This window comes from Salmo trutta, chromosome 25 (assembly GCF_901001165.1).
Source record: "Salmo trutta chromosome 25, fSalTru1.1, whole genome shotgun sequence".
NCBI classification, from domain to species: domain Eukaryota; kingdom Metazoa; phylum Chordata; class Actinopteri; order Salmoniformes; family Salmonidae; genus Salmo; species Salmo trutta.
The window spans coordinates 38,299,480-38,327,365 of record NC_042981.1 but is presented as its reverse complement, the minus strand read 5'-3'; the positions used below and the strand labels follow the sequence as shown (position 1 = coordinate 38,327,365).

The 27,886-nt window shown below is 44.3% G+C and overlaps 1 protein-coding gene across 1 annotated transcript in view; it reads right to left on the bottom strand.

Moving 5' to 3' along the window:
* Window positions 1-27,105, bottom strand: part of mboat2a (membrane bound O-acyltransferase domain containing 2a) — a 71,698-nt gene extending 44,593 nt beyond the window's left edge. Inside the window, exons 1-2 of the mRNA XM_029713944.1 lie at window positions 26,872-27,105; window positions 541-686 (exon numbers count right to left, since the gene is read on the bottom strand). Of these exons, the coding sequence (XP_029569804.1) occupies window positions 541-686; window positions 26,872-26,955 (230 nt within the window). The 5' untranslated portion in view covers window positions 26,956-27,105. The remainder of the gene's footprint in view (window positions 1-540; window positions 687-26,871) is intronic.
* Window positions 27,106-27,886: the final 781 nt, after the last annotated feature.

The following is a 27,886-nucleotide window of genomic DNA, read 5'->3' as shown; positions in this document are numbered from 1 at the left end:
GGAGGGAGGGATGAGTGGAAGGAGGGAGGGAGGGATGAGTGGAAGGAGGGAGGGAGGGATGAGTGGAAGGAGGGAGGGAGGGAGAGATGAGTGGAAGGAGGGAGGGAGGGAGAGATGAGTGGAAGGAGGGAGGGAGGGAGAGAGAGATGAGTGGATGGAGGGAGGAGGGAGGGAGGGAGAGAAAGATGAGTGGAGGGAGGGAGGGAGGGAAGGAGAGAAAGATGAGTGGAGGGAGGGAGGGAGAGAGAGATGAGTGGAGGGAGGGAGGGAGGAGAGAGAGAGATGAGTGGAGGGAGGGAGGGCGGAGGGCGGGAGGGAGACGGGTGGAGGAGAGGGCGCTCAGGCTCAAAGAAAAATGGATAGAGGAAAGGGTGGAAAGCAAGGAGGTGTGAAGGAGGTGTGAAGGAGGGGGGAGGGCGAGAGGAGGCGAGAAGCAGGAAGGGGCGAGGAAGTGAGAGATGGAGGGAACCAGAGATTAGAGTCGAATTTGGGGAGGAGAGGTGAGAGTACCGGTACAGAGTACCAGTGCAGAGTACTCACCAGCCGAAGCAGAAGAGGGCCAGGTAAAAGCCAAGTAGCGTAGCCACCACATGCCTGATGAAAGGACTGGTCTTACTGGGGTGGAGATAGAGGCGGAACCAGAAGGCCGTGAGCAGGGCAAACAACTGGCACACCACGAAGTTCACCTGGGTGAGGAGACACAAAGGAGATTGTCAAAACGTTAGTGAGTTTTGTACCATCCTAAATAAATCAGATTTTTCACTAGAAGAGTGAGAACAGTGCCTTTTTCCAGCAGACAGACAGACAGGCAGACAGGCAGACAGGCAGACAGGCAGACTGTGGGAGTTGCAATGCAGCATGGGACGGTTGGGAGGACACGCTTTGTTGATAGAACAAGATTTTGATAAGGCTCTTGTTTGCCTTGATAACCGGTTAAGGCAGGCATAGAGGACACCCTTTCTTAGATCTTTCTGGGAAACGGTTTGGTTTCCTCTTGTTTATTCCGCTGGCGTAAAAAGCCAAAAACGACGTCAATTCAACTCGAGACAGGCGGCGCTCTTTCAAGGGTGATGAACTTAGATCGACGTCACGCCCCGCCCAGTACACAGCCCGTCTTATCAATTGGCAGCAGGCAGAAGTATTTCAGGAGCTGCCGTGCTGCTGAACTCAACAGGGACAGCAGCTATCAGTTACACCTAGTCACCGATTACTTTTCCTTGATTCCCGCCACCCAAAAGCAAAGAGACGATAAGAGTGCATAGTAACCGTGGTCAAACATCCAACCTACAAAGAGAAATACTAGTTGTATTGTGAGAACCCCATCCGTTCTATTCCCATTCCCGCGTACAATAGAGTACGCCAAAATGGTCTTTTTTTTTTTTTTTTAAACTGAACACTTTGCCTACCTGGTGCGCAGGGCAGCTGAATCGGGTGCACCTACCGGCAATAGCAATAGACAATAGCAAAAAATATATATACAAAAAAAAGAAAATACAGAAACGCGAGGCTTTATCGCGGTTGTTTTTTTACAGAAACGCTTGGCGATCGACTAGAAATGCCTTGGAGATCGACCAGTTGGTCGATGTACCCAAATAAATAGTGCATGTAGGACACTGCCTACGACACTGGACCTACTGCTGTACAAAGAGGGCAACATCATTTATGACCATAACATGTGTCAAACTGGCTTTCATTTGAGACACTTTCCACAAGATCCACTAAATATTTTACCATGTAGATAACATTGCCTTGCCTATATGGTTTTACTGCCGTCCATCTATTTGCCACTTGCTCTCACCAGCAAAGACAGACAAACGTTGGGTTTGTTTGCTGACTGCTGCTCTATAACCCAGAGGTGAAAGCCAAGTATATTTCTTATGCAAATGACGTTGAGAAATTGAGCCGGTATCGATCATTAAGACTGTATCTCACAGAAACGACAGCATGGTATTGTCAGATAGAGTCCCTGGCCAATCCACTGTTGGCACGACTCCCATACAGAGAACACCTCTTCTATAGGTCAGTCCCCTGGCAGACAGGCACGCAAAGGCAGCAGGATGCAGAGAGAAGCCTTTCTCCCATCATCACACGCATACAAGCAGGTACACACAAAAATCACAAACCATTTGCAACAGCTGTACCAACAATCGAAAGTGTTTCAGTTACACAAGCTCTTTTCTCATCTTCCTTGAAAGCAGGTCATTCTCAAAGTGTGTGTGTATAACAATGATTACGTGGATACAATTCAAAGGCCAAACATTGGTTAAGCTCTGTGCCGTCAGTATTAAGTGTATATCGCAAAGATGCATCGAAACGCGCGCAGGTTCTCTCTAGGAGAGTGGCTTGTTTGAATGCGCACACACACACACACACACACACACACACACACACACACAGTTCAGAAAACAACAAAATGTGTCTCAAACGTGATCGTAGTTCTAGTTGTAGTGTTGAGGACACAGTATTCGCTCATGTTTTTCCCTGAACTTCTGGAAGCATTATGGTAAAGAATGGAACTCCACCAAAACCGTAGAAACATGTGGGGGAAAGATCCTGAATCTCCTCATTACCCTACAGCAAAATGAGCCTACATTTAGACTATCGTTTGTGTGTATTTCAAACTACGTCCAGGTCAAAATCGGAGTATAATTCTTGTGTGGATGTCAAACCTAATGCATGGTCATCTCGTCGTCCGCAATCAACTGCATTAGAGTTTTAAAAAAAGACTGGACCACCAAGATGTTTCTATGCTAGCTATGCTACCAGCTTATAGGAACGGGAGTTAGCATTTAGCAGTCACCTCTTCTAAACCCGAAAAAGGGACTACTTCGAAATGTTATGCGGCGAAAAACAGCTAAATGCATACAAATCGGACTTTAGTAACCACGTCACCACAGATTTGACGAATATCCACTACGCGAGATCAGATTTGTTGAACGTGCGCCAATCTCGTGTCCTCCTATCCCCCACGGTCTGCGTTCCATTGACCCCTCCCCCCCCCACATCTTATCCACGTCTTCCCCTATTGAGCATCTTGTTGCCATGGAGCCCTGTGTGTCATTGTTAAAACGGAAAAGTGGTTATTGAGCGTTGTCAGGAATTGAATGGCCTCCTTTTACAACAAGTGGTACCTGCGGAATGGCATAAACTGCACGACTGGCACGTTTGTGCGCGAGCGAGCACGTGTGTTAAAGGAACAGTAGTCCATCCCTCCATCCCTCCAAGAAACAGCCCTAGTCATTCCCAATGAGCGACATTTACACTGCACAACATGACACATTCAAAGCACGCCTCTAAAGCTTGCATAAACACACACACACACACACACTCCTCTTCGATTCCTCTCACTGTGTCAGTCGAAGGTGCGCACACAGACCACTCTCCAACGGCTGTTGTTGACCTAAGTGACCCTTGATTACGCTGCTCTGAAAATCCCATTCAAACCAATCCAATAATGCCAACGGAAAGCTGCTGAGCATACAAATGAGGACCGGCTCTGAACTGGACACGAGTTGTTTTACGTAGTGTCCCTACACGGTGCTTGGTTCAGAGCTAATGGAGTGAGAGAAGGGAGGAAAGATGACTGCTCTCTGCTCCCAGTCCTCCACATTCCCCCCCCCCAGCCATCTGGCTCCCTCCCCTTCTACCCGACAACTCCAGCTGATGAGCTAAATTAAACCTGAGATTTTTTAAAAAAGGAGATAAAAAGGGAGGAGAGCGAGAGAGGAACGGAGAAAACAGAACTGCCGTGACAGAGGGAAGCCAAGAAAGGCTGAGAAAGAAAATAGACAAGGCAGAGTGAGATAAGAATTAGTACAGTACAGGGAGGCAGAAACAAACGAGTAAAAAGAAGGAAAAAAAGTGAGGTAAAAATGGAGTGACAGAGGAACATGTACAGTAGAGGGAGTGTTCTAGCCCTAAGGGTTGATAGGGAGACTGCACTGACTGACAACGTCTCCTGCGGTTTCCATAATGACTTTCAGGAAGGCTGCTTATCTGAGCCTTCCACTCCGTCCAGACTCACTCCTCAGTCAGCTACTCGCCCTACTTCAGGAGAAAAACGGGCTGACACAGGAGTTCCTCAGCTTAACGCCAGTCAGCGCTAAATCGCTAACTAGCGATTCCACTGTAGGCTAACATCTGCATGCCGTAGCCTGTCTGTCGCCACGGAGACTGGTTAGCTAGGGCCCTGCTCCTCACAGATAGGGCCTTTCCAACAGACGGCTTAAGTAAGCGGGTGAAGGGAGCCAATCCCAGTCTGAGTGGATCAGACTCAACTCAAGCCTTGGAGAAAAAAGTAGGAGGCCTAGGAATGACATCAGCTCCGAAATGTGCACATACTTTTGTGTATGTGGATTAGTGGAATTAGTGGATTCGTCTATTGCAGTCACACCAGATGTATAAAATCGAGCACACAGCCATGCAATCTCCATAGACAAACATTGGAGTAGAATGGCCTGACTGAAGAGCTCAGACTTTCAAAGTGGCATCATCATAGGATGCCACCTTTAAAAACAAGTCAGTTCATCCAATTTCTGCCCTGTTCAACTGTAAGCGCTGTTATTGTGAAGTGGAAACGTCTAGGGGAAACAGCCGCAAAGTGAGAGGCCACACAAGCTCACAGAACAGGACCCCGAGTGCTTTAGCGCGTACAAATGGTATGTCCTCAGTTGCAACACTCACTACCGAGTTCCAAACTGCTCCTGGAAGAACTGTTCGTTGGGAGCTTCATCAAGTGGGTTTCCATGGCCGAGCAGCCGCACACAAACCTAAGATCACCATGAGCAATGCCAAGCGTCACAGCTGGAGTGGTGTAAAGCTCACCACCATTAGACTCTGGAGCAGGGGAAACGCGTTCTCTGGAGTGATGAATCACGCTTCACCATCTGGCAGTCCAATGGATGAATCTGTTTGGCGGATGACTGAAGAACGCTACCTGCCCCAATGCATAGTGCCAACTGTAAAGTTTGGTGGAGGAGGAATAAAGGTCTGGGGCTGTTTCATGGTTCGGGCTAGGCCCTTTAGCTCCAGTGAAAGGAAACCTTAAAGCTACAGCATGCAATGACATTCTAGACGATTCTGTGCTTCCAACTTTGTGGCAACAGTTTGAGGAAGGTCCTTTCCTGTGTCAGCATGACAATGCCCCCGTGCACAAAGCGAGGTCCATACAGAAATGGTTTGTCGAAACCGGTGAGGAAGTACTTGACTGGCTCGCACACAGCCCTGACCTAAACTCCATCGAACACCTTGAGGATGAATTGGAATGCCGACTGCGAGCCAGGCCTAAAGCCAAAACATCAGTTCCCGACCTCACTAATGCTCTGGCGGCTGAATGCTCTTTCGGTTTTTCCCATCCAGACTAGACTGAGAAAAAAAACCCTACTCTACAAATACTTTAAACTAGATTCAAGGAAAACTCATCGCTGTGCAGGTGAGAGAGTGTGTCTGTCCAAAGGGAGAATCGTTAACATTCAAAACAATATCGCTTCTCTTAAAACCAGAATCCTCTCTTTTAGGGAATACAATCGCTAAGAAGTACATGCAGTCCATGGTGGTGGCTGAGGAATATTTCTGGTGATGTCTGCCAGGGCACCAAGCAGCAGCAATATCCATCTAAATAACTCCAAATTGAGGGCACGGATCCAAAAGCATCTACTCTGGAATACCGTAACTGAACACACACATTCCACTGGTGAGTGTTATTCAGTGGGTAGAATCTACAAAGCTTCCAATTGTAGTGGTCAAGACACTAGACTTTTGAGATGCGCCCATTTCCAGCCAGGGTTTCATTAAAATAGGCCAAGGCACAACACTTTATTGCACATTTAATTAAAACTGACGCATTTGGCGAGGTTTAACTTCAATTTCATCAGTACGTAAGTATTCACTGTAAAAGTAGATAAATGTACACCATTCCCAAATATATACGCAGCACTTTGTTTTAAGGATTCATTCATACAAATCTGTTATTGTTTTCTTGCTCGACCGCAAACAGCACCTGTCAAACTCTGTCATAGCATCAGAGGACATGGGAGTAAAACTGATTATACTGGCTAGAACTGTTACTTTAGGCTAGTGTAAAATAATAAAATATACTGACATGGCAGATTCGCACGGAACACAAATTACAGATGCGGTGTTTTGCGCTCGTGCACATACTACGTTACCCGACCTCCCCCTGTAAAAATAATCCCGTCCGAATAGGGCTATACACTAAACCAATTATCTGGCATTCTGGCAGTCAGCTTCAAGTGACGGAGATTCAGATGTGGTGACAGATGTCTACATAGGAACGGGGTGTGTGTGTGTGTGTGTGTGTGTCTTTTACACAGCTATTTTGGTTCAAAGAAGCAGGTGATAACTGCCTCAATTACAGATGATCAGATGTCACATTCCATTAATTCACTTGCCATTCTTACTTACTTGGTAGTCATGACTCAGAATTACCCTGTAATCAACAGGGTATAATTACATCAGCACTGAGAGGACAACAGATTTGCATTTTGTGCAGAGAAAACAATTTCCTTGCATCTCATGAACGGAGAAGAGCTCTTTGAAGGAAGACTTAGGTGATCTTGTGAAATGCTTCTCATTTGAATATTGCGAAATGTTGTTTTGGACAAGGAACAGACAGTCTGCTAAGCTGTCTGCGGTCGGTCCTAGCGCAGAGACATTTAGATGTGCCATTCGTGAACACTAAATGCCAATAGCCCTGGTTACTCTTCTGCCTGAAAAAACTCTGGGTTGCGACAACCTTCGGCAAAACATAGCCTAGATCAATTTGAGAAACCATACGAGATTCAGCACCATTAACTTAATATCCTATGACGAATAGCGATTGAAGTTGTGTTTTCAAAGCACCCGTTACGCTAAACGGTGTCTGCAAACGAAAGCCCCACAAGGTTAAGCTCCACTTAAAGAGAAGAGGCTTGTCATCTGGGGGTGGGATGCTCAAGGCGTTTTCACACACACCTGCTAAACATCCTACGCATGGGGCTAAACAAGAGACGGAATTATTCAAGCCTGAACAAAAAGCCAAAAGATAACTACTGCAGGATTCATTCACTTGATCCTCATCTGGAGCTCCTGTATTGCCTTTTTAATCTGATAAATTACGGGCCTAACTGACGTCTTGGCAATCACAGCAGATTATGAGGACGTCGTTTAATGGTGCTCATGCTAAAAGATAGCCTTCATTAGGCTAAATATCTTGGCTCGAAAAGGTTATTTGTCAATTAACCAGCATGCCGGGAAGGCATGGAGATTAGTGAGAAATTACCAGTTAGAACAGATCTAGCTGGTCTGGACAGCAGAGAAGAAGAAAAAGGTGGCGAGAATAGACATTGGTCTCGCTATAAGGATCTTATGACAGGTTCTCAGGCGCTCTAGTTCTTGGGCGAAACAAGCAAAGAGACATCACTTGGAGTTGACGGCCACTTCACTACCTGGCAGACATATCCCTTCTCCGTTTCTATGCATATTTTTGTCGGTACTTTAACTTTCCTGCGTATAAGTGTCACGTTAACGCTCAGTCAGTAAACACTTCCCACGTGCACTGTTCTGCCAAACTGTGAGAAAGGACACCTCTCTCGATGTCAGGTGAATTCCTTCAAAGAAAAGCTTTGGCAACAGATTACATACAGTGCTGTGGAAAAGTAATTGCCCCCTTACACTCAATAACTGACTGGAACAAAATGTTTCCTGTAGTTGCTGATCAGTCTTTCACATCGCTGTGAAGGAATTTTGGCCCACTCTTGCATGCAGAACTGCTTTAACTAAGCAACATTTGTGGGTTTTCAAGCATGAACTGCTTGTTTCAAGTCCTGCCACAACATCTCAATTGGGATTAGATCTGGACTTTGACTAGGCCTTTCCAAAACTTAAAATGTGCTGCTTTTTAGCCATTTTCATGGAGACTTGTGCGTTTTAGATTGTCCTGCTGCATAACCAGCCTCAGCTCACAAACGGGTGGCCTGACATTCTCCTGAAGAATTCTCTGATAATAGAAGGAACCATGAATTCTGCTCTAAGGCAAGTCGTTCTGAGGCTGCAAAAGCATCCCCAAAAATAGAGAAAAATCTGAAAGGGCACAGCACTGTAGTTTAGTGTGAGACGAATGACAAAACTTGGCGTACAAAAGTACTTCTGAAGGAGTAAAACTGAAGCATTTAACAATGAGTCTCTGCTATTACTTGATCAGCCTTGAACAACAATGTGAACCCACAACTCCCCGATCACATTACAGTCAGCGAGACGGAATACTTCTCCATGGTGAAACAATGTCAACTATGCAGTTTGGGCTGACTGCCGGTCAAACCAAATCAAAAACAGACCGCTGAGGCCTGCAACTCTAGAATACAAAAGGAAACAACTCATTCTGGAAGCAGCACTTGGAAATATACTTTCACAACATTTACGTCATTTAGCAGACGCTCTTATCCAGAGCGACTTACAAATTGGTGCATAACACAACACAATTGTCTCCAAAATGTGCAGGATTTTTTTTGTCTTCGCTATGGAGACCACAGTTGCAATTAGCCACATAAAAAGTAAGATCCAGGAAAGGCCTGTGCACGGTTCAAATGGCAGAACGGACAATAGCTAACAATGGCCGCCCCACAGCTTTACCCACATTCATAAGTCATTCAGCGGACGACGCCTTCTAGGGCATGCTTTTATGACTAGGCAGCAGCTGGCCTTGTTAGGAATAGCAAACAATCCTAGCCAGGGCTTGATGGTATACCAGTAGAGGTATATCATACCTTTGATGCACTCAAAGATCCATTATTAGCATGTTTAAATTACTCTTATACAAATGGTAGACTTTCAGGTACTCAACAGTAAGGTCTGATTTCATTACTACTAAAACAGGACCCAGGTGGTGAGTATAAAGATCCAGTCCATTTAAAAACTGGAGGTCTCTAACACTTCAATGTTGTGATGCGAAAATCCCGGCGAAATGCATAGCATGTATATATATTGTTTACACTACCTTGTAGTTTACCAACAAAATGGGCGGATGGTGAAGTAGACAAACTTGGTATTCACATCTCAAAAAACAAATGAATTTACTACAATCAATTTCAATAGAAAGTTATCAAAAATAGATAAGTATTTACCTCTCCATGGTTGCAGAATCTTATCCATTTGTGGAAGAAAATAAATAAAAATCGCAACTCTTTGGTCCCATCACAGTTTACTTACTAATGGCACTGCCTACTCCAGACGACTCATTTTTTAAAATCACGAGCAACAAATATTACATTTTATTTGGAATGCTATGCCAGGCAGAATTAAGCGTGCCTATTTATATAATGAATGAGTTTGGGGCGCAAAAACTATAACATTTTAAAGCTTTAAAAATGCTCACTAAAAAAGCTTCACTCATACATAAATTATAGTTAAATGGTTCCCCAGTAGATTAAGAAAGGCTCATCCTTTGTTAAAACATTTTTTTATTTTGTTTTAGTATCGCCCTTTCTTAAACAAGCCATACAAAGCTGGTTACAATTTAAGTTTTATCCTCCAGAAAAGACAGAACAAATATTACAATAAATGTTATGGATAAACTCAAAATACACTGATGAATATTTTTTATTTATTTTTAAATCTGTATGTATTTTTTATTGTATTATATTTATTAATGATATTACGAAAAGAAACGCAGGAGTTGTGTCACATATTCCCATATATTTGATAGCTGCACATTTGCTCAATCCAAACTTACAACCAACTGATTGCAGCATTACCACAAAAATGGAGGAGGCAAGTGGAAGGGAGAAGGTAGGGAACTTGTTTGCCTGCCATATATTAAAAGACACAAATTGGCTGAAAGGAACTGGCATAAATAGAAAAAAAATATACCAGTTTCATTTGAGGACAAAAATGTTGACAGCTGCACCATACAGTTGGTTGCAAAATAAAAGGGAAGAGATTTTGATGTACCAATTACATGGCACATGGTTTATGAACTGGTACAAAAAAAAACTACACTTGATTCAACACTTAGAGTTTTTCAATTTAATAAAATTCTTGCCACCAACAGAATGCTATATCTATGGGGCATACAACAATCTCAGCTCTGTAGATTTTGCTGCGAAGAGACAGAATCAATAGATCATTTATTCTGGTATTGCCCCTATGTAGCATGTTTCTTGTACAGGTTCAGGAATGGTTAAAAAAATCACAACATGCACTTAAAATGAACCTTACAAACAGCAGTGTGGGGCGATTTGGAAAACCATAGTCAGTCAATAAATAGTATAATAATACTCGTAGGAAAGGTTTTCATCTTTAGCTCACAATCTGTGGATACTATATGATTTCAGAAAGGTAGAAAACCAAACGAGGGAGGTCTATGGTGACAGGTGGGATGGGCTGCGATTAAAGAGCTTATGTATTATTGTTATGTGACTGCTTTATATAAAAGTACCATGTATGCAAAAAGCTGTCAAAAAAAACTAAAAGATATTTGCTCTCCTGAAGATGAGGGGTGGGGTTAATCATTTTGTATGTATGTATGCATGTATGTATGTATGCATATATACATACACACACACTGCTCAAAAAAATTCAAGGGAACACTAAAATAACACATCCTAGATCTGAATGAATGAAATAATCTTATTAAATACTTTTTTCTTTACATAGTTGAATGTGCTGACAACAAAAATCACACAAAAATAATAAATGGAAATCCAATTTATCAACCCATGGAGGTCTGGATTTGGAGTCACACTCAAACTTAAAGTGGAAAACCACACTACAGGCTGATCCAACTTTGATGTAATGTCCTTAAAACAAGTCAAAATGAGGCTCAGTAGTGTGTGTGGCCTCCACGTGCCTGTATGACCTCTCTACAATGCCTGGGCATGCTCCTGGTGAGGTGGCGGATGGTCTCCTGAGGGATCTCCTCCCAGACCTGGACTAAAGTATCCGCCAACTCCTGGACAGTCTGTGGTGCAACGTGGCGTTGGTGGATGGAGCGAGACATGATGTCCCAGATGTGCTCAATTGGATTCAGGTCTGGGGAACGGGCGGGCCAGTCCATAGCATCAATGCCTTCCTCTTGCAGGAACTGCTGACACACTCCAGCCACATGAGGTCTAGCATTGTCTTGCATTAGGAGGAACCCAGGGCCAACCGCACCAGCATATGGTCTCACAAGGGGTCTGAGGATCTCATCTCGGTACCTAATGGCAGTCAGGCTACCTCTGGCGAGCACATGGAGGGCTGTGCGGCCCCCAAAGAAATGCCACCCCACACCATGACTGACCCACCGCCAAACCGGTCATGCTGGAGGATGTTGCAGGCAGCAGAACGTTCTCCACGGCGTCTCCAGACTCTGTCACATGTGCTCAGTGTGAACCTGCTTTCATCTGTGAAGAGCACAGGGCGCCAGTGGCGAATTTGCCAATCTTGGTGTTCTCTGGCAAATGCCAAACGTCCTGCACGGTGTTGGGCTGTAAGCACAACCCCCACCTGTGGACGTCGGGCCCTCATACCACCCTCATGGAGTCTGTTTCTCACCGTTTGAGCAGACACATGCACATTTGTGGCCTGCTGGAGGTCATTTTGCAGAGCTCCGCCTGCTCCTCCTTGCACAAAGGCGGAGGTAGCGGTCCTGCTGCTGGGTTGTTGCCCCCCTACGGCCTCCTCCACGTCTCCTGATGTACTGGCCTGTCTCCTGGTAGCGCCTCCATGCTCTGGACACTACGCTGACAGACACAGCAAACCTTCTTGCCACAGCTCGCATTGATGTGCCATCCTGGATGAGCTGCACTACCTGAGCCACTTGTGTGGGTTGTAGACTCCGTCTCATGCTACCACTAGAGTGAAAGCACCGCCAGCATTCAAAAGTGACCAAAACATCAGCCAGGAAGCATAGGAACTGAGAAGTGGTCTGTGGTCACCACCTGCAGAACCACTCCTTTATTGTGGGTGTCTTGCTAATTGCCTATAATTTCCACCTGTTGTTTATTCCATTTGCACAACAGCATGTGAAATTTATTGTCAATCAGTGTTGCTTCCTAAGTGGACAGTTTGATTTCACAGAAGTGTGATTGACTTGGAGTTACATTGTGGTGTTTAAGTGTTCCCTTTATTTTTTTGAGCAGTAATACATACATACATACATACATACATACATACATACATACATACATACATACATACATACATACATACATACATACATACCGCTTCTCAACATCTGATAAACAGCAGCAGATGACAGACTCATCTGACCGAATGCCTGCATAACCTTGCATAACCATGCATAACCATGACATCACTACCAGCAGCATATCTTTAGAAACACACTCCTATGTGGTTACATTAAACCCAAAAGAGTACTGCCTTCGCACACACTGCCAAGATTAGAAGCCCACAGCCCAGGAATTCTCTTTGAAGGAGCACTACTTTCATTCTGGTCTAACTCCCTTCAGAAAGAGTCGGAGGATGAGAAAAAAAAAAACTGCCTCATCACTCATTAGCATTTTGCTATTTTTCCGTGGCATATCGTTATGCCATATTCCCCACTATCATCTTATTAGCGTCTGCTCTGATACAGGATGACTCATACAAAACGTGTGCATTGGCGAACTGCTTCGAGAAAAGGAGAGTTGCCGGGGTCCATAGATCCAAATCTAGAACGACAACAGCTGATGAACGTGAGTGTAAATAAATGAAGGTTGTGAGAGGGAGAGGGAGGAGAGTTGAGAGAAAAGGACCGGTTTGAATACTAATCTTCGTACACTTCCTTGGGCATCAGTCAAAACCGGCTGCGAGACGCATATTATGACTACATTAAAAAGTCACGGACGTGAACAGGGGATCTGTTTACGCATAACACGGAGGCCAAGGACGTAAGCTACCTTGTCACTGAAACAGGACAAACCTTGACAGTGTTTACTTGAGGTTAATTCCTCAATTAAATATTTGATTTAAAAAACAAAAGCACATCATAAAATGACATTATCGACATCCCCCCCCGAGGGAGACTTCTCTTCCTGAACCTCTTCTATTGCGTTTCTTGGACGATAGCCAACAAGGCTGTGTTTGGAAATCAAACTGAATCAGCAGGAGCCATGTCACAGCAGTCACCCCTGGAAAGATCATGGTTGGCCTTTTCATAGTGCTGGAGCACAGTGGGGCCCTGTCTCCATCTGGGCCTATTCAAGCTCATCCACTCTCCCAGGAGCTTCAGGGAAGTACGCTCTCAGGCGCTCACTTAGACAACTCATACTAGATGAATGAAGTAGTACTGTACACTAGGCCTATGAATGAAGTAGTACTGTACAAGACTGGTGCTGTGATGACGGAGAAAGCCCCGAATTCCTATTTCAGTGTCAAAGACCAGGAAGAGCCACACCTTTCCACATACTACTGGCCACAAAAATGTATTCGAAATTAAGTAGCCCAACTCTCAAACCTAATAACAGCCTCCTTCAAGGCCAACACCCCTTCCCCCCACTGCAAGACTGCATGTTTTCAACTTTCATCTCCACATCCACACTTCTCTCCTCTTCCCCTATCATCATTCCCCCCTAGCAGAGGGGAAAGAGAGAAAGAGACACGGAAAAAAAGAGAAGGCAGGGGTGGCGTGTCTGCTCTGGTTAAACATCAAACATGCCACTCACACGCAGACACTGATGGATGCACACGCACACGCACCCTAGAAGCCAGACAGGGGCTTGGCTTATGCCATGGCTCAGCTTTCAGTCTGGGTAAGAGCAGAGAGAAGCAACGTCTGTCATGACTTGAGGATCTCTCCAAGGCAGACCCTCTGACAATCAGGGTTTCATCAGCAAATGAGGCACAGCCTTAGTCTACATTCAATGCAACTAAAGTGTATTCACTGTGAGGGTACAATGTACTCTTGACAAAAAGCATAAAGCGGGACAAACCCGGACTGACAAAAATGTCCGGCAAATGCGAACGGCCTACATTTGGATTTATTCCGACAGTTTGCTATGCATGTGCTCCTGAAAAAAAAGAAGAAGGTAATAGCTTGAGGTAGTGTAATGCTGAACGGAAATGAAATGTGCTCCATCAGCTCCATCATCTCCTTTAAAAATGACCTCTCGCCAGCACAAAGAACGGACCACTGGCGCACACAGACTGCGGTGCTCTCATCTCTGTGCAGATCCACTGATCACAGGCAGGCTCTACGGCCGGCATATAAATAGCCAGACGATCATCAGGTATTCCTCACAGGGTTGCCAGCACACAGCCTTACCGGAGATACTACCTCACTTAGTACATTCTGCCATCCACTCTGCCCCGCTGCTCTCTGCACAGCCAAATACACACATACGAGCCCCTGAAAATACACAAAAGATCTGCCAGTGCAGAGCCAGGCTTTATGTACCTTGGCTATTGAGAAATGGAGTGAGGCCTAATAAAGATTCAACCGCAACCACCCAGAAAATCTGTTAGCATAGACTGAGCAAGCTTTCTCACTGCATCCTCTCTCTTATCAAAAAAGGCAGCTTTGTATACTGAAAGCGACCACATTCAAAACAAAATTGCTCCCACTAAACACAAGGCCTGGTCATCTTTTGTGTGACAAGCTACCCAAATATAACTCATTAACCCAGACCAAACATTAGAGACTTATTTTAGGTTTCTGACACACATCAAATCAAAGTTTGTCACGTGCGCCGAATACAACACGTGCGCCGAATACACCTTACAGTGAAATGCTTACTTACAGGCTCTAACCAATAGTGCGAAAAAAAAGTGTGTGTGTGTGTGTAGGTAAGTAAAGAAATAAAACAACAGTAAAAAGACATTTGAAAATAACAGTAGCAAGGCTATATACAGACACCGGTTAGTCAGGCTTGTTGAGGTAGTATGTACATGTAGGTATGGTTAAAGTGACTATGCATATATGATAAACAGAGAGTAGCAGTAGCATAAAGAGGGTTTGGCAGGTGGTGGGACACAATGCAGAGTAGCCAATGTGCGGGAGCACTGGTTGGTCGGGCCAATTGAGGTAGTATGTACATGAATGTATAGTTAAAGTGACTATGCATATATGATAAACAGAGAGTAGCAGGGGGGGAGCACACAATGCAAATAGTCCAGGTAACCATTTGGTTACCTGTTCAGGAGTCTTATGGCTTGGGGGTAAAAACTGTTGAGAAGCCTTTTTGTCCTAGACTTGGCACTCCGGTACCGCTTGCCATGTAGTAGTAGAGAGAACAGTCTATGACTGGGGTGGCTGGGGTCTTTCACAATTTTTAGGGCCTTCCTCTGACACCGCCTGGTGTAGAGGTTCTGGATGGCAGGCAGCTTAGCCCCAGTGATGTACTGGGCCGTACGCACTACCCTCTGTAGTGCCTTGCGGTCAGAGGCCGAGCAATTGCCGTACCAGGCAGTGATGCAACCGGTCAGGATGCTCTCGATGTTGCAGCTGTAGAACCTTTTGAGGATCTCAGGACCCATGCCAAATCTTTTTAGTTTTCTGAGGGGGAATAGGCTTTGTCGTGCCCTCTTCACGACTGTCTTGTTGTGTTTGGACCATTCTAGTTTGTTGTTGTTGTGGACACCAAGGAATTTGAAGCTCTCAACCTGCTCCACTACAGCCCCGTCGATGAGAATGGGGACATGCTCAGTGCTCCTTTTCCTGTAGTCCACAATCATCTCCTTAGTCTTGGTTACGTTGAGGGATAGGTTGTTATTCTGCCACCACCCGGCCAGGTCTCTGACCTCCTCCCTATAGGCTGTCTCGTCGTTGATCAGGCCTACCACTGTTGTGTCGTCAGCAAACTTAATGATGGTGTTGGAGTCGTGCCTGGCCATGCAGTCGTGGGTGAACAGGGAGTACAGGAGGGGACTGAGCACGCACCCCTGTGGAGCTCCAGTGTTGAGGATCAGCGTGGCAGATGTGTTGCTACCTACCCTCACCACCTGGGGGCGGCCCGTCAGGAAGTCCAGGATCCAGTTGCAGAGGGAGGTGTTTAGTCCCAGGTTCCTTAGCTTAGTGATGAGCTTTGAGGGTACCATGGTGTTGAACGCTTACACAGAGTTTCTTGTGTGGAGGTCTGGGATGGGGAAATGGTGAGGGTTAAGTAAGGCTGCTCAGGGAAGGATATGTCAGTTTGACCATAAAATCCACTTTGGACTGATAAAGGTGTTTGGCTTGAGGTCACAAGCTTCTCCATGCAGTAGCTTTGTAGCAATGTCAATGGATAGTAAACATAGCATCTGACTTTGATGGGCAGCCCCCAGGTGGTGAGGGTAGGCATCAACACTCAAAGTTCTACAGCTCCACCAATCGAGACCATCCTGACCGGTTGCATCACCGCTTGGTATGGCAACTGCTCGACATCCAACCACAAAGCGCTAGAGGGTAGTGCGTACAGCCCAGTACATCACTGGGGCCAAGCGTCCTGCCATCCAGGAACTCTATTCCAGGCGGTGTCAGAGGAAGGCCCTAAAAGAATTGTCAAAGACTCCAGTCACCTCAGTCATAGACTGTTCTCTGCACATCAAGCGGTACCGGAGCACCAGTCTAAGTCCAAAAGGCTCCTTAACAGCTTCTACCCCCAAGCCATAAGACTGCTAAACAGTTCATCAAATGTCTACCTGGGTAATTTGCATTGACCCCTTTTTTTTTGCTGCTGCTACTCGCTGTATATTATCTATGCATAGTCACTTTACCCCTACCTACATGTACATATTACTTCAACTAACCTGTACCCCCGCACATTGACTCACATCGTCTCATTATTGTGTTACTTTTCTGACTTTAGTTTATTTATAGAAAATATTTTATTCTTTTTGAAAATGTTGCATTTTTGGTTAAAGGCTTATAAGTAAGCATTTCACAGTAAGGGCTACACCGGTTGTATTCGGCACGTGACAAATTAAATGTTATTTGATTTGACAGCACAGAGAGAGATATGGGAGGGGCAGGGACAGACAAAGAAAAATACAGGAAGGCCTATGTGGGTTGTTTCACATATTCCTCCACAAAAATGGCCAATATAAATGTGTTGGTTTGTGTAATCCCAATGTACAGTGATAAGCATTGTCTACATCCACAGCTGTACAGTGTTTCTATGTACTCAGTGAATGTGCCTTTGTTTCTGCCCTCTGTGCCCTCCATACTATTTTCCCTTCTCAAAATGGCCATTGTTTGATGACTCCAAAGTTATGCGCATAACTCTCAGCTCCACTGACTTATAAATCGCTAATATGACTTAAATGGCACCGATGCAGTCCTCTCGGCCAACGCAGGAGTGAGGTGTTCTAGTCGGTCAGGGGGGCGTGTTGCTCAGCCTCAATAGGAGGTGGTTCTGGCAACGGTCCAAATAGCCAATAGTTTTCTATTGACGTTTATTTCTCTGTTGTCCTGTTGCTCGGAGTGTGCTGCAGCAGCCCGACCCGAGCAGCTCAGAGTACAAACCTCTCACTACGGTGTTTGTGTGAGTACATATCCTTACATAATACTTACAACTGCTGTACCAACTACAATGATGTCATTGTTGTACACTGTAACGATCACGTAAATCCATCGGCAATTATGGAACAAACATAGCCCGAGGTCAGGAAGCAGTTGACAAAGCAGCCTGTTTTAACAAGTAAAGTGGCAAATGGCTCCTGGAAATGTACTGTAGGCTAGGTACGTGTAACTCCACACCATTGAGCGGTGTACTTACTGCTCAGGTCTTTCCAGGACTTTGTTAACACACTTGTTCAAATATGATTCCACTCCATTTATCCAGGGTGAGGGCAAGTTCACACTCTAGAATCCACCTCTCGGGCTTTTGGGGAGAGACCATGGAGCCTGACTCACTTCAGCAGTGCCTGGGTGACAGCCGCGGTCGATGCCTGGGTTTGAGCCCAAGTCATTGCCTCCAGTAAAAAAAACACAAAATGGGGCCCCTTCCGTGACACCAACCTGGCTTTAGGAAACCAGCCGATTGCCTCTTGGCAGTGCTGCAGAGGAGTTTGTCTTCGGACATTGTGTGTCAGGGTCCTAGTGTGTGTCAGGGTCCTAGTGCGTGTCAGGGTCCTAGTGTGTGTCAGGGTCCTAGTGTGTGTCAGGGTCCTAGTGTGGAGGCAGTGACTCAAAGGTTTGTAATGCTTCACGTGACCAACCTTGGGTGGGGAGACTGAGGAATGGGCTGACCGTCTCCCCTTTCAATTCACACAACACTGAGAATTTTTTTTTTTTTTTTTTTTTGAAAACACATTACACTTGAAAACAGCCTGCACTTGGGTGTTAAAGTTTGAAATGCGTAACCCTACTTTCACTGTTCTCTTCTTATTTCAGACACACGGCCTTAGTCGCAATCCTTTTGTAACCATTAAATCAGTACAGAAAGTTCAAAGGTGTGCGGTTTCGCAACGCTAGCTCAGCAGTAGACCTGTCAAATAGCTTTGAAATCACTCACCCATGTCCAGCGTTTACACCCTAAAAAGACCTTGCTGCCTTACTTCCTCACGTTCTCGGAGGCCAAAGTCCTCCCTCTCTTATTTAATACATATCCTCCTTGGTGTTTCTCGTTAACAGCTTTCTGTCACTCGTTCAGCGACCTTGTAGTAATCCAAGTCAGACTGCTAGCCTGCTTTTGGCTATGGTCACATGATAGATCATCCGTTTGTACCTTTGGAACGATTTGCTTGTATCAGGTGAGACCAGTGAAAATCCTGCCTGTTAATAAGGGACATTGGTGGTGAAATTTCCATAGGTTGATTTTGTCAGGTCACAACAAATAAGCACCGTGACAGACATTTTAAGCATCCTAAATGAACAGCTATTACCCTCAGCTACACACCGGGATCAATTACCCTGGACCACATTCAAGGGGGCCTCGATGTCATTGGCCAGAATCCCACGTTGGGCATCTGTCCATTGGGATACCATGTGGACACAGCCGCACCCTTATGACAGCTGCCCCCTCAAATTAGAATGAGGACGTGAGGTTGTGGGGGGAATTTTAAAAAAAAAAAGTTTTTTTTTTTTTTATATATAGAAAATAAAAATAAGAAAAAAATAACAAAAATAAAATGGCAACATCCCTAGTGTTAAACCCAATCAATTGTATCCCCGTCACACTAGCCTTCAGATGACTAATATCCAATGCAACACAGACACAATGTAACACTGGCCAAAAGAACAATAGCCTAGCCTACATCTCAAACAAATACAGACAAAAATGGAACAGGTACACCAGCAAGCCAAACAAATAGGCTAGCCTCTACTAAATGCTAAAAGCATGAGAATAATCCTCCCTTACAAAGAAAGAGATGTGCTACGATTAGCCTACGACAGTGCTTTTAGTTGGCTACCTTAAATCATAGCAATAACTGCAGAGCAACCACTATCATAAACAAGGTGTAGGTCTAGACTGCTGTGTGTTTGGCAACTATTGCAGTTTGCTGAAGGTTATCCCATAGACAGGGAGTCTATCCCCAGTCAGCTGACAAATTAAACCCTTCAGTGCGTAAAATTAAACCTCCGGGGAAATGGCAGTGATTGTGAAAGTGTTGTCTTGTTCATCAGCGGAGGACAGCGCAAATCCCACTGAATGGCTGTTTAATGGTATGTGTTGGAGGAGAAACGTTCCCAGAAAGCGATGCGAGCAAGATGACTTCATTGCTACGATAAACCCATATTGTTACTCTTCAACCGACAGACAAGTTTTCAATTGCGTAATTACTCAAAAAAACTTGTGAAACAGCTAAAAGAATAGACCTCAATAGCTACATCGTATGGTATCAGGGCAGGAACCGAGCAAGACCTGCACACAACAAAAGCAATGTGAATTTAGGCCAATATTATTTCAACTAGGCTAAAATCTGCCTCCATAGACAACTGCAACTCAATAGATTTGACCTGAGTTTTCACATTCATAAGACACAGTGGTTTACAGTAGAGTCTGATGACTAGGTTTGGTCAGGAGGAGTTATGGGGCTTTTTATAGCTGGGCTGGAAGTTGCAAAATGAAGCTTGAAAAAGGCAAGTCATACATGGGAGGATGGTTGACTAAAACACACAGGTCTCTTCAAATCCACCAATGTGTGAGGGTTTCACTGGATTCCCTCTCTAGGTATTAGGTTACACTAGATTAGCTGATCCTGAAATCAGTAAGCAGAGCTTAATGTATTTGGCGTCGCGCATGTGGACAGGTCAGGGGGTCCGATGGTTTTAACTCCCATAAGTCCGTCAAATGATGGCGAGACATAAGCACTGGTGTCATCGTACATAATCCAACTCCGGTTTCGTAGAGAAAACGAAAACAAAATCAGAGGAATAAACACTCTGAAACTGTACAATAAAGCCGGTTGCTAGGATACTACTTGCCATGGCAAAGGGAAGGCTGAAGCGTTTAGAAAATGGAACAGGGCAGACTTTTAGCACTAGCCCGCATCACATGGCCAGGGGCTGTGGAGAACAAACATTGAACCATTTCATATCCGAGAGGTCCATACAAACGCCACTCATCAAGAAGTGGTACCTTTCAAGGCTACAGTTTATTCATGTTAATATCCAGCAGTGGAACTGGTTAACCTCTTTTAACAAGAGTATCAGTGATAATTGCTAGAAAAAGGGTAGGCTAGAACATCAAAACTAGATCTAATGTAATAGGCTAATATTACATCGGTTTATCCACAGATGCGCCATCACACGCCAAGTCTTCTCCAGGGACATAACTCCAGGGACATAACTCCGGCATTTCATTTCTCCATCGCCTCAAGGAGTGAGAAAGCACCCCTTTATTACAGAGGTGATCTGGCTGAATGGAATCAATAGAAACTTCATGGAGGTACAAACACCACAGATTGATTCTACACAGCAAGAAAAAAAAAATGGAAGTATTTTGATGACAACGCAAGTTGTACTACTTAAGGCCGTGCTGCAGCAATACGAAGATGGACTTTTTATTGGTGCACGAAGGCGATGCAAAACCCAAAGCCTGGAAGAGGTATCAGACATCCTCACCGTCGCCGTCTTAAATCTTAACAATGACTGAATCAGCTCAATCAAACCTTAGTCATCACCTATTTACCCCGGTGGAACTGTTTTGGATGACACGGGTCACAGCACCATGAATATTAAACATGGCTTTAGCATGGTTTGCAGTTCCTTAAAAATCCAGACTCAAACTTGTAGAGGAGTCAGCAGAAGGAGAGTTGCTGTCGTTGCCGTCGTATTTCAGAGCTATTAACGTCGCCAAAAGATGACAATAACATAAACACAAAAATGTGTTATGATCCAGACACACGGTCTACACTGCTGCTGGGGTTGGCATAAGTCATAAAAAGGCAGGAGTGACACAGATTCACAGTTCGAGGTGCTAAAACATGGTCTGAATCACACCGTCCGACTTGTGAGTGACACATTGTGGCAGGTGCTCCTCAAAACAAATCATAGAAGATGAGATGGAATATTTTTTTTACATATCAACCGTCTCTATTAGACAATGGTTTGCAATTACAATCCAACGAAAGGGGGTTGGGGAGGGTTTCAATTCCATTGCCTTTGACTAGCATGCTAACACTATGCTAAAGCTACGTGACGCATGCTGCCTCGATAAACTTAGGAGGCATTACAGGCAGAGAGCCATGAAGGCTCACTGTGGACACACTACACCCTAATGTAGAAGGCCATTCCAATAGCTCAGGAGGTTACGGGCATAATAAAAACTTCAGAGGGTAACTAAATAAACAGCGAGACCATTGTAATCCAAAACGGTTCCATGTTCCTTCTGGACCCATGTAATTCTGGTAGCCACACTCCCCTCCTTCCCCACCTAATCATGTTAGCTATATTCAATGCAGCACAAAATATTGCCCTTCAGCTCAATCAAAAGGTGACGAGTTTGAATCTCATCACAGACAACTTTAGCATTTTAGCTAATTAGGTATTTTTAACTACTTTTTAGCTACTTTGCAAGTTAGCTAACCCTTCCCCTGACCTTTTCACCTGTGAGTTCCAAATATCTCTAACGGTTGCCCCAGCGTTTTTTTTTTATACGTGATGTCAGAATGCCCTCACTGTTCCAAAATGTGATTGTTACGCAACAGGAACGTTAACCCGCGCCGCCTTCAAACCAAGGTACGCTGCCGGCTAATTATCTATATGCTGTTTCATCTTATCAATTTCAAATGATTTTCTAACAGTTTGAATGGAGGCGTGTTCCGACTCCTCATTCATTCACATAGAAGACCATTTAAACTGTTACGGACAATTTACATTTGAGGCATTACTGAGCCGGACAAACATCTCTCTTCGACGACAGCCCAAGCACTTTTCCAGTGTTTCCCCAGATCAAGTATGCAGACATCCTCAGTCAGAACAAAACATGCACAAACTCTTTCCCCCTGGCACATTTTCCAGCTGGTGCTTCCATTGCCTTCATTGTGGTTTTCCTTAATAATAATAATTACAAAAACAACATTGGACATGTGTGCATTCCTATCAAGATGATATAGAGAAACTATGATATACAGAAACTATAATGATAATGTATTAAGGCACTCGTGTTGTTTCTACTGTAGCACACCGTATGTACAGTTGAAGTTGGAAGTTTACATACACCTTAGCCAAATACATTTAAACTCAGTTTCACAATCTCTGACATTTAATCCTAGTAAAAATTCCCTGTCTTAGGTCAGTTAGGATCACCACTTTATTTTAATAATGTGAAACGTCAGAATAATAGTAGAGAGAATGATTTATTTCAGCTTTTATTTCTTTCATCACATTCCCAGTGGGTCAGAAGTTTACATATACTAATTGAGTGTTTGGTAGCATTGCCTTTAAATTGTTTAACTTGGGTCAAAATGTTTCAGGTAGCCTTCCACAAGCTCCCCACAATAACTTGGGTGGATTTTGGCCCATTCCTCCTGACAGAGCTGTGTAACTGAGTCAGGTTTGTAGGCCTCCTTGCTCACACACTTTTTCAGTTCTGCCCACAAATTTTCTATAGGATTGAGGTTAGGGCTTTGTGATGGCCACTCCAATACCTTGACTTTGTTGTCCTTAAGCGTTTTGCCACAACTTTGGAAGTATGCTTGGGGTCATTGTCCATTTGGAAGACCCATTTGCAACCAAGCTTTAAGTTCCTGACTGATGTCTTGAGATGTTGCTTCAATATATCCACATAATTTTCCTCCCTCATGATGCCATCTATTTTGTTAAGTGCACCAGTCCCTCCTGACTGATGGTCATTATGGCTACTGTTCCTAGGTCATTGAAAATAAGAATTTGTTCTTAACTGACTTGCCTAGTTAAATAAAGGTAAAATAAAAAATAAAAACATTTGGCCCAAATCTGACTGCTCTGAGAGCGATATGAGATTTGTTCAGAGTAAAAAGAGTGATTGGCCTTTGGAGGAGTAGTGACCAGAAATCCACAGAGGGTTTGGAGTAATACTGAGACATTTTGGAGTAATGACCAGTAATACTGAGAGGGTCTAGAGGGGAGGTGCCTGCTCTTTTTTGTAGTTTTACAAAGTTTGCATCGATTTAATGAAAATAAACCCCAGTTTAACAGTTGATAGTGTTTTCAAGCTTCTAGTGAACACTAATTCAATACTAGAGTAAAAATGAGGGAGAAGTTGCAGTTTTTCTAGTGGCTCCCATTTTGGCTGTAGTGTTTCCAAGTGCATGGCCGAGAGAGCACGTTATTTTTATTTAATAAGAATTTGTTCTTTAACTGACTTGCCTAGTTAAATAAAAGGTTACTTCTTTTTTTTTTATGTAGAGTAAGCAACTTTAGAGGAGGACATCATGTTCCTCCCTGTATTCCATTTCATGATGTGGTCTTGCCTTTTGGTTGAAACTGCAATGGCCAAACTCTCTTCACCTGATGGACAATCTGTTGGCAGATTCCGTTCATGCTCTTTGCAGGTAAACTCCCACGACCTGATGGCTTTTAAGTAGGCCAGGACAAAGCTTCCTGTAATTCCATAGGGAACGTTAGTGACTCATTCTAAGGTAGCCTTTTTCTCCCTGGTGAGTGGGACTGAGGTTAAAAAAAAAAAAAAAAAAAAAAAAAATCCTCTCGTTTGTAAAATGTGCGATCCCAGAGAGATTAGAGACAAAGAAATTACAGGCTCCATGAAATGCAGGTGGTTGTGAAAACGTCCATCGATTTTTCCACCAGAGGTGGTATAAAAGCAGAAAGCAAACAAGCAGTGTGTCAAAATGGACGAAACAGCTGTGAAAAAGAGTGAGACAAAATCCATTCTCCCACAGCTGCACTGTTGTAGAGGACAATTTCAGTGATAGCGACAGGACACGACAAGTGTTCATATTGACCTTTGGAACAAAATTGGTTTACTGTCCCCATCCAAACATAAATGTGCTACAATACTGAAATGAAACAGATGAAAGCTGATCATTAGAAACAAGGGGGTGCTGTTTAGAGGGACCAACTGGTTTTTCAGGTGGTTGGGTTCTGAAGCAGTTATTCCTAGTGACTGCTTACAACTGATCCAGCTGGCTAAGCGGTCTGAGGTAAACTCAGCAAAAAAAGAAACGTCCCTTTTTCAGGACCCTGTCTTTCAAAGATCATTTGTAAAAATACAAATATCTTCACAGATCTTCATTGTAAAGGGTTTAAACACTGTTTCCCATGCTTGTTCAATGAACCATAAAAAATGAATGAACATGCACCTGTGGAACAGTCATTAAGACACTAACAGCTTACAGATGGTAGGCAATTAAGGTCACAGTTATGAAAACTTAGGATCCTAAAGAGGCCTTTCTACTGACTCTGAAAAACACCGAAAGAAAGATGCCCAGGGTCCCTGCTCATCTGCGTGAACATGCCTTAGGCATGCTGCCTCTGCAGATGTGGCCAGGGCAATAAATTGCAATGTCTGTACTCTGAGACGCCTAAGACAGCGCTACAGGGAGACAGGACGGACAGCTGATCGTCCTCGCGGTGGCAGACCACGTGTAACAACATCTGCACAGGATCAGTACATGCAAACATCACACCTGCGGGACAGGTACAGGATGGCAACAACAACTGCCCGAGTTACACCAGGAATGCACAATCCCTCCATCAGTGCTCATACTGTCCGCAATAGGCTGAGAGAGGCTGGACTGAGGGCTTGTAGACCTGATGTAAGGCAGGTCCTCACCAGACATCACCAGCAACAACGTCGCCTATGGGCACAAACCCACCGTCGCTGAACCAGACAGGACTTGCAAAAAAAGTGCACTGCACTGACCAGTCGCGGTTTTGTCTCACCAGGGGTGGTCAGATTCGCGTTCATCCTCGAAGGAATGAGCGTTACACCAAGGCCTGTACTCTGGAGTGGGATTGATTTGGAGGTGGAGGATCCGTCATGGTCTGGGGCGTCACAGCATCATCGGACTGAACTTGTTGTCATTGCAGGCAATCTCAGTGCTGTGCGTTATAGGAAAGACATCCTCCTCCCTCATGTGGTACCCTTCCTGTGGGCTCATCCTGACATGACCCTCCAGCATAACAATGCCACCAGCCATACTGCTCATTCTGTGCGTGATTTCCTGCAAGACAGGAATATCAGTGTTCTGCTATGGCCAGCGAAGACACCGGATCTCAATCCCATTGAGCACGTCTGGGACCTGTTGGATCGGAGGGTGAGGGCAAAGGCCATTCCCCACAGAAATGTCCGGGAACTTACAGGTGTCTTGGTGGAAGAGTGGGGTAACATCTCACAGCAAGAACTGTCAAATCTGGTGCAGTCCATGAGGAGATGCACTGCAGTACTTAATGCAGCTGGTGGCCACACCAGATACTGACTTACTTTTGATTTTGACCGCCCCCCCCCCCCCCCCCCCCCCCCCCCCTTTGTTCAGGGACACATTATTCCATTTGTTAGTCACATGTCTGTGGAACTTGTTCAGTTTATATGTCTCAGTTGCTTAATCTTATGTTCATACAAATATTTACACATGTTAAGTTTGCTGAAAATAAACGCAGTTGACAGTGAGTGGACGTTTATTTTTTTTTGCTGAGTTTAGATGCTGCTGTACACACCTCCAGGGGATCTCTGGATGATACAGTTTGATATGGTTGCAGAGGTGACTTTATTTTTCCTCAACATGCACTATGATGAGCAAGCAGCACCATCAAAAGAGACACACCAGTGACACAGCAGAGGAGCAGCGAGGCCCGCTGTTAGTGTGTGCGTGTGCTTGAGTACAACGTCAAAACAACTACTCACTATATTGTTTGATTGATAGGCCCATATTGCAATAGTTATCAATGGACCACACCTTGTTACACAATTGGTGGGCTACGTCAGCCGTCTGACACGAATGGTGGTAATCTAATCGTATTAAAACGAGAAGCGATTAGCCAGGAGACACTGTATCAATTTAATTGATTAAAGGGATGACGAATTAGGCCTACTCGGTTGAGAGGATTTTTCATTTGTAGACCAGCTTTGTCTGCTTGGGGAAAAAATGGAGTGGTTAAGCTACAAGTTTCGCAACACTGACGCAGCCAAGCTGGAAATAGTGTTGAATGAATTTAACTTTCAATAAGCAAGGCCTATGTAACGTTATTATTCGGTTGACAATCCAAAAACATTCAGTAATGCGCGAGGTAAAGCTAACCAATTCTCCAACCGCTTCATAAATGTAAAGAATATTAGTAGGTCTAAGAAAATGTTACAATAATGCAACAATCTCTAGTGAATTAAAAGTCTCTGACGTTCTGATTTTAAAAGACAGCATTCAAATCAGGTTATTTCAGCTAGCACGCTACGATGTAGCTCTCGAAAACTAGGCGGTGTTCTGATCAAGGGCTAGCTACAACGTAGCGAAGCTCACCACTTCCTACAGAAAACATGCTTCAGTAACAAGTCAACGCCAAGGAGATAGAAACCAATTTAAATTCCCGACTTTTACCTGGTCTAGCGGAAGATTGATTATCTCGCTTATGGGCTGCAGTAAATTGGAGCCAGTGCAGGACGATGTCGTTTCGGTAGCCATGATTGAATCCGTGCTCCCCTTCACCGTCGCAGATTCACTCTCCTCCGCCGATAAAGTGCTTTTGCTGCTGCGAAGGAGTACCAGGCTGGATGGTTGTCTTCTGCGTTACAACACCACCAAAAGCCACAGTACCAACGACAACAAAGACAGTATGGGCGGAGGGATATATTCCCCGCCCCCCATGACATCTCTGGGCCTATGGTGTGGGGAAAGTGTTATTAAGTGACCAATCAGATTTATGTGTGTGGAGCAGAAACGATGATGTACATTTTTTCAAACGAATCAAATGATGCCGATATCTCATGTGGACTCCTCCCATGCACATATGTGGCATTCCACTTGGAGAAGAGAATATGCATGTTTTTATCCTTTTCCCTTCTAAAAGTATAATGGATGTATATTATAGTCGTTGGGGTCGGTAATGCAACACATATTGGATACCAACCGCCGTTAAACTCCGAAGAAAAAGATGAGAAATTGTGCTTTCTAAACAACTCGGAACCTTCAAGTAAAAATGTGCGAACCATTTTTGCATAGAGCTTCTTATAGGTTTATTCCGATACTTTGCAAACATGACACTCGGAGTTCATTGGTCCTTTCAAGACAACTTGGAAGTTCCCGGAGTTGTCTTGAAAGCGGCCCATTTTTCTATGAGTTTCCAAGTGTGACATTTCCGAGTCTTGAGTTGTTTTGAGTACAGCGTTCCATTTTCTGCCTTCAGGATGAACGTTCAGCAGAGCAATTTTACAAAAATGATTAAAATGTCTTACAGTATCAGGAAAATGTTTTTACTGTGTATCTTCTGCTTCCCCTCTGTTGTTGTCCCATTGAGCTTGGTTTAATTTTTGGATGACCATATGAATCTATTACCTGCCAAAACTGGTTTCATTTACTTATTTGCAATCTGTTTTGTCTCCAGGATGAAAGCAGG